This window comes from Mchenga conophoros, linkage group LG3 (genome assembly GCF_057382185.1).
Source record: "Mchenga conophoros isolate Kocher_MC1m ecotype Shallow Benthic linkage group LG3, M_conophoros_male_GT1.1, whole genome shotgun sequence".
Taxonomy (NCBI): Eukaryota; Metazoa; Chordata; class Actinopteri; order Cichliformes; family Cichlidae; genus Mchenga; species Mchenga conophoros.
Window position 1 is genome coordinate 50,855,927 of NC_140528.1, and position 14,165 is coordinate 50,870,091.

General features: G+C 41.4%; 1 protein-coding gene and 1 pseudogene across 1 annotated transcript in view; one reads left to right on the top strand and one right to left on the bottom strand.

Annotated features, from left to right (window-relative positions):
- Nucleotides 1–11,796, top strand: part of LOC146579270 (uncharacterized) — a 30,327-nt gene extending 18,531 nt beyond the window's left edge. Inside the window, exons 8-14 of the mRNA XM_085263049.1 lie at nucleotides 928–998; nucleotides 5,645–5,752; nucleotides 6,786–6,856; nucleotides 7,128–7,245; nucleotides 7,337–7,501; nucleotides 7,997–8,092; nucleotides 8,174–11,796. Of these exons, the coding sequence (XP_085119175.1) occupies nucleotides 928–998; nucleotides 5,645–5,752; nucleotides 6,786–6,856; nucleotides 7,128–7,245; nucleotides 7,337–7,501; nucleotides 7,997–8,092; nucleotides 8,174–10,567 (3,023 nt within the window). The 3' untranslated portion in view covers nucleotides 10,568–11,796. The remainder of the gene's footprint in view (nucleotides 1–927; nucleotides 999–5,644; nucleotides 5,753–6,785; nucleotides 6,857–7,127; nucleotides 7,246–7,336; nucleotides 7,502–7,996; nucleotides 8,093–8,173) is intronic.
- Nucleotides 1,149–5,001, bottom strand: LOC146579271 (tripartite motif-containing protein 16-like; annotated as a pseudogene).
- Nucleotides 11,797–14,165: the final 2,369 nt, after the last annotated feature.

Below are 14,165 nucleotides of genomic sequence, written 5' to 3' on the forward strand. Positions count from 1 at the left end.
ACTCCTGACACTGGGATCAGGGCACTGAGGTAAAGTAGGGTTTGGTCAAATATACAATAAATAATAGGTGTTAAAAGTTGCATAGAGCATGTTAATAGTTACTCTGAGATGCAGCTCATTGCTGCTGATGAACCTTATCTCTGTGTCTCGGCAATGAACAAACAACAAAGAAATCACACCGACTCACATCCATCAAAAACATTAAAAACCTCCAGAAAAGTTATTTTTCTTGACTCCAAACATAAGGTTCTGTTTGGGGTCGTCATCAGTGATGACATCGATCTCAGAGGATTCATGTAGCTTCAGAATCACCACGCAGAGGTGTAACCAAGAAGCTTCTAGAAACACTTTCACAGATTTAGCAGATTCTGTTACACAGATTGTGTTACAATGTCTCAGAATCAGTACTTTCACCTTTATGTGAAGGAGTGAGCCGTTTGATTCAGAAGTTGTAAAAAAAGAAAGAAAGAAAAGAGATCTGTGTATGAAACTCTGGAATATTTTTTAACAAAAATAAAATAATAATAAAAAAGATGAAAAGAAATAAAACGCAATAAATCTGGACTGAATGTCGTTGGTGCAGAAATACCTGCAGTAAAGCCTTCTCCTCGTTTACACCCTCCACCCAATACAGACTAACACCTTCAGTATTTTTAGCAGTGTGTGTGTGAACTTGATAACTGCCTGAACTGTTAACTAACCTTCCACATGCTAACACTGCATGTGATAAAACAGCAAACCCAGTGGGATTTTAGCATCATAAGCTTATGTTATCTGTATCTTTACTGCACAGGTTTTGTGTTTTTTCTCTCTTTACTCTCTTTTTACACAGTTATTTCCAGCAGGTGATGCTTTTGCATTGGTTTATCCTTTATGTACTGACACAAATGAAGACATCATTTCTTTTACTTTGTCTCCGTCCTCCAGAATTAATGTGTTGCGAGGAGCTCCATGCTGTTCTCCACCTGGTGCTGCAGGCCGGAAACCTCCTTAACGCTGTGAGTAGGAAAAAAAAAACATTGTACAGCATCAATGAATAATTAGATGAGGGAGAAAAAAGTGGATAGATGGTGGAAGAAGAAAAGAAATACAAGAAGGAAGAAGAGGTAACAAAAGGCTTTTTAGTTTACACCCTTTATTTCCGTGACAGTAATTTAATATTAGAATTCTGGTTTATTTCCTGTTTCTGTACATAACCTAAAACTTTGCATGGAAACTTTTTATTAGAGTGAGTCAAGATGAAAAGGTGAGCTGCAAATTAAAAAAGAAATGCTAAGACGACACTAAAACAAAGCAGTGTTTTCATAGAACTTCTCTTCCTTATTATAATCAGACGTAATATACTCTTTTTAAAAACACTCACATATATTAATACGAGTGTCAAGTGGTCACTGGAGGCTGGCTCCAAAATTGAGTCAGTCCCAAAAAAACTCATGTTTAAATGTTCAACTTTAGATCAGAATTAAACATGTTTACTGCTACAAATAGATTTAGATTCATATCTACAGTTTTAACCATGAGATTAACTGTAACTTTGGCTACGTTCACACTGCAGGTCTTATTAATGCTCAACTCCGATTTTTTTGATCAAATCTGATTTTTTTGTCTGCTTGTTCACACTGCAGATAAAATCTGACAGCAAACGCGCTCTAGTGTGAACCCTCAAAGTGGCCCGCATGTGCAAAAGAAGACGTCACACACAACGCGCTCTGTTTACACCCAGACTGAACAGTATTGTTTGACTGTTGGCCGTTAATATAAAGACTTGTTTCAGACTTTACGTTTCCCAATTTTGCTTTAAATGATAAAGTTATTGTGTTATTTACATAATAATTATCCTTATTGCTGTTTTAGGGGAGCGGTGCTTCAAAGGATAGTTGCAGATTTCTGTCAGAATCTGCAGATTATACAGTACAAATAAAATGTTCACGTTTCTCCAACGTTGTCTGCCCAACAGTTTCTCTGGATGGACAGGAAGCGTTCGCGATGTCTTCTCCGGCGCTGATAATCGGCGTCTGTCTTGTGTCAGTGACGTAAAAGACTGATTTAATGCGACGTGACCGTTCAAACAGCAGTCGCTTTCTAGAACATCAGATATGTATCGGATTCAGTACCACATACGAAAGTGACCCAGATCGGATTTGAAAATATTAGATTTGTGCCGTTCACACTGTCATACCATGATTGGATATGGGTCGCAGAGGGTCAGAAAAGTCGGATTTGATGCGCTTTCGCCTGCAGTGTGAACGTAGCCTTAGACTTCAAGTTATCATCCAAATATAGGCTCTTGTTTTAAAAACTGACATGATGGCGGCCAAAACCATGCGTGACAGCATGGTGGCTAAAGTCAGGGTATCACTGAACAATTTATCACTCACAAATTGATTGGAAATAATATAATGTCTTCTAAAGGTTTTAAATTTCAAAATGATTTGTTTTTAATTCATAACTGTTGGTTGTCTTATACACAGTGTGGACCAATGACATGCATTCATTGGTGAACAGATGCAGAAATCAGACTCGTGCAAAATGTAACAGTGACTGAAAATGATGAAAGAAAATCAGACAAAAACTATTTATGAATCTGAGTAAAAGTTCAAATTGTGGATCTAAACAAAATTTTATGCATAAAACAGGTTGGTGCACTAAATTAAGCAGCCTCCAAAGAGGATATTTAAATCAAGTTATTAATTTTGAACGACATGGCAATAACGATATGACCAACACAGCTACACATTAATTAATAAAATCAGAGTATGCTGTATGTATATGTAGGTATAATTAAAGGTGAAATAAAATTAGATCCCAAATAACTGCAAATTCATTAATTAGCATAAAAAGCTGCATTTATCAATGTAAAAAACCCAAAGCAAGCTGTTTCTTGAACTGATTGATTATTTCAACAACAACAAATATATGTAAATGTAATGAAAATTGTCTTTGTTCAAACAAAGTCAGTTATTAATTAGACAATAAATGATAAGATATCAAAATAGTATCTGTAAAGTGTGACTGACAGGAAACTGCACAACGATGAGTGCTCTGCAAAAATGTGGAGACCAAAGAAACTGCAAACTAAAACAGACATTTTAACCAACATTGTTTTGTAAGTAAATCAACATTTCACTGCATAATAATGAGAATATGCCCACATACTATCCACTCTAATAATACTGCCTAAGGGAAGCATGTAAATGTAAATGGACTAGTGTAGAGAGGGATCCCATGTCAGAGGCAACAAAGTGGGCATTAGTGACAATGTGGTCTGATTAACAATGATGGAGACCAAAGGAAAGTCAAAACTAAATCACATTTTAATCAACTGTCCCTCAGTGACATTTATTTCAGTTTAATGAATTCTGCAGAGACGCCCTCAAAAGATAAAAGTCCAGCATAGAGCGGCTGAGTGAATGTGGTCTGGACTCTGTGGAGGAGAGTCATGGTTTCAGAGACGCTGTAGAAAGACAGAATACCTGCTCTGTGATCCAGGTACACTCCTACTCTGGAGGACTGAGGACCTGAGAGGACAGTTGGGATATTGTTGTGCCGAAATGTATAACTGCTTGTGTCACAATCTAATGCCCAAGATTTTTCATTATATCCAAAAAAACATTCATTGCCAAACCCTGCTCTGCTGATATTCTTGTATGCGACTGCTACATAAACTCCACCTCCCAGTAACAACGTCCAGTCAGACTCTCTCTACTCAGGACCTGAAACCATCCAGTGAATCTGTCTGGATGATCAGAATAAGACTGTTGTTGCTTCATAAATGTTACTTTTCTGTTCCCTTCAGATAATAACAGATGTGTGTTTGCTGTGTTTGGATCCAGTGTGATTTCACATGAATATTTTAAGAATCCAGCTCTGGTCTTTGGCTCTGCTGGTGACAGTAAAACATCCTCTTCAGTGACTGTCAGTGAGATGTTTGTCCATTCCTCTCTCAGAATGTCCTGTAGTTTATCTCTGGTCTCTGACACAGCTGCTGTCACATCCTCAAAGTAGCTCAGAGGACGAATATTGATGCTGGATGAGTGTGTAGACTCACTGAGTGCTGACAGTGAGGGGTAGTTGTGTAGAAACTGGTTGTGATCCTCTGTGTGTGAGAGCTGCTCCAGCTCGCCGTCTTTCCTCTTCAGCTCAGCGATCTCCTGCTCCAGCTTCTCCTGAAGCTCTTTGACTCGACTCACTTCAGTTTCCTGCTGGGATCTGACCTGCTGCTTCACATCAGAGCTTCTTTTCTGGAGGAGACGGATCAGCTCAGTGAACATCTTCTCACTGTCCTCCACTGCTTTATCAGCAGAGCCATTGATGGCCTCCACCTCCTGTTGAAGCAGCTTCACATCTTTCTCTCGCTCCTGGATTCTCTGCTGGATGTTTAGTCGTCTCACCTCGAGCTCCTTCTGCTTCTCAGTCCTTTCTGCTGCAGCTGGGACTGTTTCATGGCCTTTATGTTCATCCATCGTGCAGAGATAACAGATACTCTGCTGATCAGTACGACAGAAAATCTTCATCACCTCATCATGACGAGAGCAGATGTTCTCCTGGAGCTTCTTGGAGGGGGCCACCAGCTTGTGTTTCTTTAATTGAGCTGCATCATAGTGAGGTTGGAGGTGTTTCTCACAGTAAGAGGCTGGACAAGATAAACAGGACTTGATGGCTTTCCCCTTCCTCCCAGTGCAGACATCACAGGCCACATCTTCAGGTCCAGCATAGCAGTGATCAGCTGGAGCAGCTTGGAGTCCAGTCTTCTTCAGCTGCTCCACTAAAGCTGCAAACATGATGTTTTTCTCCAGGACAGGCCTTGGTGTGAACGTCTTCCTGCACTGAGGGCAGCTGTGGATTCCCTTCCTGTCCTCTTCATCCCAGAAACTTTTAATACAGTTCCTGCAGTAGCTGTGTCCACAGGCTGTAGTCACCGGATCCTTCAGTAGATCCAAACAGATGGAACAAGAGAAGGTTTCTCGGTCCAGCTGAACTCCTTTCTGTGCCATTTCTCCTCTCAGTGTCAGTGACTGTGTGAGTTTCTCTAATACTGATGCAATACAGGAAAAGATTTGGGTGTTTTTCAGAAACAGGAAGTGGGAGTGGTTATGAGGCCTTGACTTATTCCAAGAGGAGAAGTGGTTTCAAGCAGACGGCGTGTGGTCATTTTTCACACAGCAGAGCACATTTAAAAATGTTTGTCTGTGTTAAATTGTTCGGAGGTTGATCTGCAGTTTTAATCACAGCCAGTCACTCTGCTGTTGAAGTACTACTTTTATTTCTGACGGTTTAGTTTGCTAGTTTGAGCAGAAGTTGTATTTTAGTGTTAGCTTATTTACACAATCTTAGTATCTGTCATTTAAAATCTCAGGGTCTGAATGCATGAGCTCATTTGACTGTCATGACACAATGATTGCAGAAAAAGTGTATTTATGTTCATTTAATTGATAAATGTTTAACAGAATGAGCTGATAATTGGGCGATACATGTTAGGTGTACAGTCAAACTGGAGACTTGCTGTCTCTACTCTCTCTTATCAGGTAGACTATGGAGACCAACTGCTTTGTGGGAAATGTAGTTTTATAGCTTCAGATTCTGTTGTTCAAGTGTTTGAATGTTTACCACTATGAGTTTAATTTCTGTGCTATGTGCGTTGCAGGGAGGTTATGCAGGAAACGCAGTAGGCTTCAAGCTGTCGTCCCTCCTGTCTCTGGCTGACACCAAAGCTAACAAACCAGGCATGAACCTGCTGCACTTTGTCGCTCTGGTGAGTAACATCATTGTTCATTTCATTTTTGCACATACGCCAGTGTGGCTGAAGTCACAAAAACAGTTAAAGTGCTCTTTGGTTGTCAGGCACCATTGGTGAATGAGATTCATCTGAATTTGATCAAGGTTCTGGATGTAGTCGGCTGTGCTGGTTGGCACTCATTGGCAGGAGGTCAGGGACACTACTTCCGAATGGGTAGGCTGGAGATGTGGTCCCTCTTTCTTTCTTTTTTTTAGGGAGGAAGACCCTAAAGACCCTATTTTTATGGGGAATCACACCTTTAGAGTTTCCAGGGAAGATCTATGCTATGATGTGGTTGTCATCCTGGTGTTGCTTTGGGTGTTTGCCATTGTTACAGGCTACTTGGTACCTGGACAACTGCAACCAGAGCTTGGTTCACATTACAGTCAATAAGTCATACTTATTCCTGGAGAGTGGTGGACTCCGCCACTGCTGGTTTTGTACAGACTCTTTCAGATCTGGTGGTCTCAGAAACACGTCTCTCCTTTTTGCAGATGATACAATCCTTTTTTTGATTAATCTATTAATGAAATCAGCTCTTGAGACAGTTTGAGAGAGTTTGAAGCTCAGTGTGAAGTGGTTACAATGAAAATTAGCAGATCCACGTCTTAATGGTTTGAGTGGTGAAGAGAGACCTGAAGCTGAAGGGGAAGCTGTTGAGTAACTAGTTGATATAAATTTGAACCCTCAGAATAAAATTGCAGATACAACAGGTGGAAATTAGTTTATTCTGACAAGTTGTTGGTTCAGCTTCAGAGAGTGAGATGCTCAGTAGTTCAGGAGGGGCTCAGAATAGAGCTGCAGGCAAGTCCTACTGGTAGAAGGCCTAAACATGCTGGTGAGATTATGTCTTTAAGGTGATTTCATGCAATGTCTACCAGAAGGGGACCCTGGGACAGAGAATGGGTCTCTTTATGTGGATTGAGAGCACCTCTGTACCACCAAAATGAGCAAGAGGAGGTAGCTGGAAAGAGGGGGTCTCATGTTTTGTTTTTTTGTTTTTCTATAGGAAGCCCATAAAAAAGATGGGAAGCTCTTGGAGTTTCCTCTCAAGCTGAGTCACATCCAGGCTGCAGCCAGGTCAGACATCACTTCATATTATTCACATATTAAATACTACAGTTGTCCACATACACCACTACATTTCTCCATCAACCTGTTTGGTGGGGATTTATTTATTATACTCCTTCTTTCCATCATTTTATTACATCTCTACAGAATCTGAGTGAACACCGCCCCCTGCTGGTTTCTTTTCAGTCCTTCATTTGATACTTAAATTACACCAGACACAAAATGAATGAAACCAAAGCAGAAATGAGGCTACATGGATTTGTTTTCCTTCCTTTGGTAGGATCTCATTGGAAACATTGGATGCTGAGCTGCATTTGCTGACATCTCGCACACACTCAGTGGAGGAGAGCATCCAGAGAGACACAGAGCTGCTGCAGCAACTGGACAGCTTTCTGCAGGTAACACACATAACAGTATTTTAGTTTTATATAATCTTTAAATAAGTGTGTAGTTTAAAAAATTATTTTGTGCCTATTATGTTTGTCTCAGCATGCCACATCATCTCTCTGCTCACTCCGTGGCAGTCGGCAACAGCTAAAGAGGGAAGGCAGCGAGCTGATCGACTTTTTCTGCGAGGACAGAGACACTTTCAGGCTGGACGACTGTTTCAGCATCTTCCACACCTTCTGCTCCAGGTTCACAAATGCTGTCAAGGTACAACTATGAATGCAAATCCATTACACGAGCTGTACAACAATCCACACAAGATCCAGTAGATGTGGTTAAAACTGTTGGTATACTTCAACTGATACATTAGTCTTCATCCCATATTTCATAACGCTTCTGATTTACAGTGAAACATATTAGTTTCTAAACCTTCCGTTTTATGTGATTGCCAACAATTTCACCATTGTTGGCTTTTTGGCTCAAGTGTGTCTCCATTGCCTCTGAGTAGTTTGAATTCCCAAACCCTTCTCTCACGATGAGCTGTTGACAGAGACACAAATACCAGACCATAAATCAGGCATAAGAGGAGATGTTGTATTTAAGGCCCAAGGGTTCACAGTTTGTTTTATTTTTTTGTTTTGTTTGCTTTGATTTGTCCATCAGGATCTGAATTTTTTTTCAACATGCATAATATCTGTAGGCTATGGAGGACCAGAAGAGTCACGTGCATCAGGAAAATAACTTCTCTTTCTCTTTTTGAAGGAGAACATGGAGAGGGAGGCGAAGGAGGCAGCTCGTCGTCAGCGGATACAAGAGCTGGAGGAGAAGAAGAGGCACTCCTGGGCTGGAGGAGAAAAGGTAGGATGACGTACGCAGACACTGTAAAACAAAGTCAATCAAAGATGTCTAACGATGATCCACTCTCTGTTCCCGTTATAGGTGGATGGAGTCTTTGGGCTGCGCTGCCACAGTGAGCTTGACATGTCCACTGCTTTGTCGCGGCATGACGAGGCCGGACTGTTGATGGAGCTCCTGACCCCTAGGTCCCACCCTCGCTCACCAGTGAACAACTCCCACAGTCCTCTGGGACGTGCTGTGAGCTTACGTCGTTCCCGAAAGTCTCCATCCTGCTCACCATCTATTGCTGCTGAGCAGGAACTAAGCACTTTCCTGGAAAAGGCGACTGATCGCAAAAACATTCAGCAAAGAGGCAAAGGGAGCAGTTTTCCATCTCCCTCAAGTCCAGGATTCCCAGTGTCCACCCAGACGGCACCACAAAACTCCTCATCACCTTCCAAAAGGAGTCCAAAAAACAAAAACCATGCAACTGTCACTTACCTCAGCCAAAATGCTACCCAGACATGTGCAAATGCCACTAATCCTGCAAATGAACTTGCAGTCAAACCTACCTCTGACTCAAACCAGCAATCTGAACACAACAACAAAAGCAGCAGTGATCAACCTGGCATGGGTTTAAGCAGCCATGCAACACTTACAACAAGCAAACCAAAAGATGTTGAACTGGTTTTAACTCAGCAGACTGACTGCACTGATAAGAGCTTTCAGCAGAGCACCACTGCTACAGGAAACATGGTGGTGGTTTTAGACAAATGCACGTTGGTTCCTGAGCTAAAAGTGTTTGGCAGTGGCGACACCCTCACAAGTCATAGCGAAAACAGACATGTCGGTCTTCATCAAGATGATTTGACAATCACAGATTTGGAAGAAGAGAAAGGGGATGACTTGCAAGTTGATAAGGTGCAGAATAATGGCCAACTGATTGTAAATCCAAAACAATCTGATGAGCAAGTCTGTGAGCTCAGCTCTTCTTCAACACCAAGAGAGGGCGATGAGGGGCAAGAGGATAAGGTGGTTGTATGGTGTGTGACGGGTGTGTGCGAGGCTACAAGTGACACACAAAGCACCTATGCAGAAACTGAAAAAGATCAGCATAAGGGTGATAACCAAGGAGGAAACAAACTAACTTCCTCTGCTTTAGCCAATGACATGCCTTCAGAACCTCAACCGGCCAATGAAAAACCAGTGCCTGTACCCATCAGCAGCCAACCAGTGCCTGTCCCCCGCTGTGATGACACATCACTGCTAGTTTCTTCCTCTGTGTGGCGCCCGAAAGAACCTCCAACACCTAATGTAGTGCCTGCTCTCACAGCAGATGCTTCTGAGAAAGATAAAGAACTGGAGGAAGAGGAAGAAGTGTCCACCAACAGGAACAGTGATGGAGTGACCGTCTCAAAACAATCAACAGAAGAGAAACGCAAAAACAACATGGCATCTAAAGACTCAACCAGTAAAACTGCAAAAGCAGCTTCTTCCACCAAAGTAAAAGCAGAACCAGCAACTCCATCTAAACTACCCAGCAAGAGCCTTCCTACGTCTAAAGTCCAAACTAATGGGAAGAAACCTACCCCAAACACTATCTCTGCATCTGGCAAATCCAAATCTATCCGGACCCTCACAACCTCCGAGAACAAGGACATGAGGAGGGTTGTGCCAATATCCAGGACCAACAGAAGTCCATCCAGAATCAAACATACAGAGAAGAATCGAGGCTCCTCCAGCACCGCAGTGCCCACCAGTCTGACTCCCTCAAAACGAAGCAGTGCTTCCCCTCGACGAGTAGCGAGGCCTGCAAATGCTCCTTCATCCCAACAATCTGGGATCCCCAAGACTTTGGATCCAAAGGACTCAAAGAACCAGAATGTTTCAGGTACTCAGCCATCTGCCCGAGAACAGAACAAGGACTTTCAAGGAAAGATGTCCAGCCAAAAGCCCTTAATGAAACCTAAAGCCCAGCAGGAGGAGAAGATCTGTCGCTCCACACTGCGGGCACTCTCTCAGGGTGGAAGAAGTGGAGCAGGAGGCAGCGTCAGTGCTCCTGCCACTCCTTTGCGCAAAGCCACTAGCTCTTCATCATCCGTGTTTCCGGGTTTTGCACGGAGCACAGCCTCTTCTTCTTTCAGACGTACTCACACCAACCTTGCTGTTCCTGCTGCTTCCCACTCCCCCAACATTGAGTCAGACCCCTCCCCCAAACCTTCTTCCAAGACGACCTCCCCTGTTACCCCATCCAGCACCTCCTTGCCTATTACGCGATCAAGATCACTAAGAGTCCATGCGTCAGCAAGATCCTCAGATGTCCAAAAACTCTCCCCCTCCTCACAGAGGAAGTCTCAGAGCGTCAAATCATCTCCTCGTGCATCGCGCCACGACTTGCTGGCTCCCCCTAAAGGCCACAGACGGAATGACAGTGACAGTGACAAGTCCGCTCATTCTCAGGACTCGGTCTTGCCCACAAGGCCGCGCTGGAGATAAACTCTTGGTTGTTTTGTTTTGAGGATTTTTTCCTAATCACTCCTCCTTCAGGAAAGTCAGGAGATACACTCCATTATGAAATGTAGATACCTTTTAAAATGTTCAAGTTTAATTTGAGTAACAAAGGAAGATACAATGAGATTGTCTCGTATGGATTTAAATCTTGTTTGTTACCTTGTTTGTTTGTTATTATAAGGTTTAAGTGCAGCGGAGCTGAAAAGTTCACTACGTTTTCTTTGTACTATATTGTCCTTGTAATGTACTTTAAACAACCACAGAGGGGAAAAACAACTTGTTTTCAAGGTATATTTGTATTCTTTCTAAATCTATTAATTGAGAGTACATTCCAAGATTAATGACAATAATGACCTCTCCTCACGACCTCAGGAAAGCCGATGTCTTATCAGAAATCACAGACCTTTTTGTTTTGGTCAGAGTGAAGCTCTGAGATCTCTGGATGAGTCGGGAAATGACTACAGCCTGTGACGTGATTGCTAACAAGCTTTCAGTCAAAACCACACTAACACTAGCAATTCTGAATAATTTGGTGGCCGTAGCCATGACTTGATCTCTCCTATTAGGCCTACAGACACTTGAGTCAGTCTGTGCGTTAATCCACAGACTAAAGGCTCCTACTATGAGAGTAAGGGGTACGCCGTATTGTATGAAAGAAACTATTACAACCAACATACAAACTGCAAAGTTAAACACTGAATTGAAAGGAGGGGAGCTAAAAAACGGAGTGAATAAAATCTAATTTCATTTTATTTGTACTCCCTTTGATTTATTCCTGTGGTACTTTTTTCCTTTTTGAAAGAGAAATATCTGCAGCTATAAAGATGTACATCTTTGGAGTATCCTGAAAATTCTGCAGTTTTTAAAGGTCATGTGACTGAATGCCTTTTCGATTCACAAGCACCTTTAACTGCACGAACCGTGCAGCAGAATCTCTTTAATCCAGGCTGGACTTATATAGAAATAATAATATTACTAATTGTGTTTTTATAAAGCCTGACATAACTAATCTTTGAGAGCGGTGGTGTCTTTTTTAAAAAACACAATTAGTTTAAACAAGGAGATATTTATAACTCTGATTAAAAACAGACACTTTCTGTCTGACTTGGAAAATTCAAGTTGTGTTTTCATATGAGGACATTTTTATGTTTATCTGTCTTTATTTATGTATGTAATGTTTCCCTACTAATTAATAAAGCATTGTTCCTCAGTCACTCTGCGCACTTCATTCAAAGACTGTATTGCACTTTTTCCTGCCAGAAGACAATGTTTTAATTGAAATAGACTGAAATATCTGGCTTCAAGTGGATGAATGTCTGGAAACATTCACTTTAAAACCAAGCACATTTGAAACTATATCCACATTTCCTATTCTTACAGCTGCATTTTGTATCTAATCTTGAGCAGAACCTCTTTGTGTCTGCACCTCTCATTAATTCTGGTCTTGTATCATATTTAAAACTGAGAAACTAAAGCAGTCGAGACCATCATCAATCTCAAAATCATCCATTTTTATAGTTCTTAGAGTTCAAGAAACAAGCACAAATGTGTTTTTGCTTCTAGGTTTTCTGTAGTGATGTAACAACGCTGAAGCTAAAGTAACTGTAGTGATTTGTGTAGAGGAAAACGTCTCTGTGGCAACATCACTGCCAACGTGTTCATCTTGAATGTGTTATTAGAGTTAAAAAAAACCTTTACAAGTATCTTTGATTTCTTTAAACACTGTAATAAGAATTGTGCTTTCAGGCGTTACTGCTGTTCTCTGAATATTTGTCAAGTCTAAAACCTTCTCTGTAACCCCTACAGATGGCTGTGTGTAGAAAATCCCAGTAGTTTCTGAAATACTCAGAGCAGCCTGTGTAATACCAACAACCAAACCTGTTAAACTTCTTTTCCATCTCTACGTCCATAAATGCGTGGAGCTACTGCTATGTGATTGGCTAATTAAATATTTGCATCGGTGAGCAGTTGTACAGGTTTACCTAATATAATCTTTCATTATCTCGTTTACAAACCCATCAATCTACATCATGTGTGTCAAACCCGAGGCCTGCGGGCCACATCTGGCCCAACGTATATTTATATCCGGCCCGCGAGATCATTTCTATATAGATTCAGAGTCGACTGCAGAGGTGCCCATTGTGTCCCAGTCAAACAGTGCTCAGCAGTTATTAGGTAAGATGACGTCTTTCTGTAGTTCATTATTCTAACAAGCAAAAAGTATTAAAGTGATGTTTACGTTGTGTATTTCAGACGGTGAGATGCAGAACCTGCAGGCCACAGGAGAAATGTAGTTTTCTGTAGTTGTTCAGTATCTAGAGGATACGTGTCAAACTCGAGGCCCGTGGGCCACATCCAGCCCAGCGTACATTTATATGCCTGCAAGATCCTTTTTATATAGATTCATTCATTCATATTGTTATTCATGGCTCGGCAAAATGAAGCGCTAATGAGACAAAAGCTACAGATTCAATAATTCAGAGTGTCAATCAAGTCCAGTTTCTGTTCTGTGTCAGGGTCTGGGTCTGCGACCCATCTTTTTGATTTCTTTTTATAGTTTTTTCTTCTCTCCCATGATAATGAACATATGTTAAGTTCTGGTGTTGATCATCATTTAGGTTTTAGCTGAGTTTCATCATGGTTTAGATTTTCTTCTATGCCCTTGTCTGTTCTTGTTCACAGCATTATGCGGTCTGTCTTTTACTTTCAGTATGCTTGTGTTTAAGTCTCCCTTGTTGGTTCGTCAAGCTTGCTGCGTGTGTGCGTGTTTTAGTGTCACTTTCCCTGTGGTGTCTGCTGTTTCCTCATGTGTTTCCACTTTCCCTAATCTCCTTTGTGTGTATTTAGTCTGTGTGCCTTCTTTCTTTGTCGGATCGTCTGTGTTACCTCCTTCCATGTAGTCATAGTTCTCATACAGAAAGTAGAAGAGCTAGTGTTAGGGTTAACTGTAACGGTAACCCAGATATTGGCAAATGTGAGCTTGAGTAGAAATACGGTCGGGTTTGTGAGATGACCACTGATTTAAGAACACAGTCATGTGAAAGAAGCAAATACTTTATAGCATACTGTCTTGCTGTGGATAAAAGTACAGACATGATGGACATTACACAGCTGGCCATCTTCATCCGTGAACTGAACTCCAATATGCCCGTTTCAGAGGAAATATTGGACATTAAATCGATGCAACGACAGGAAAAGACATGTTTGAAAACTTATGACGGTTATTAGAAGTTATTCTTTATTCTAAGTCTATTTATTCTGAAACAATATTCCTGTCTGTTTTTATTCATATTTATGTTCAAAAAACATTGTTTTAGTGTTTTCAATAAATGCTTACCCTGTTTGGCCCTCAACCTAAAGTGTGCTTTGAGTTTTGGCCCCCTGTACAATTAAGTTTGACACCTCTGATCTAGAGCAGCTGCATCCTTCACAGCCTTTGTGATACGGACTCTCCCTGGTGACCAGAAACAAGAGTCCTTCACCAGTCCTGTAAACCAATTGCAAATAATTTTGGATCCACCTCCACCCGAAAATCAACAACTGCAAAGCATAGCATACTGGGGGGCAAGCAAAAAGAAGTCAA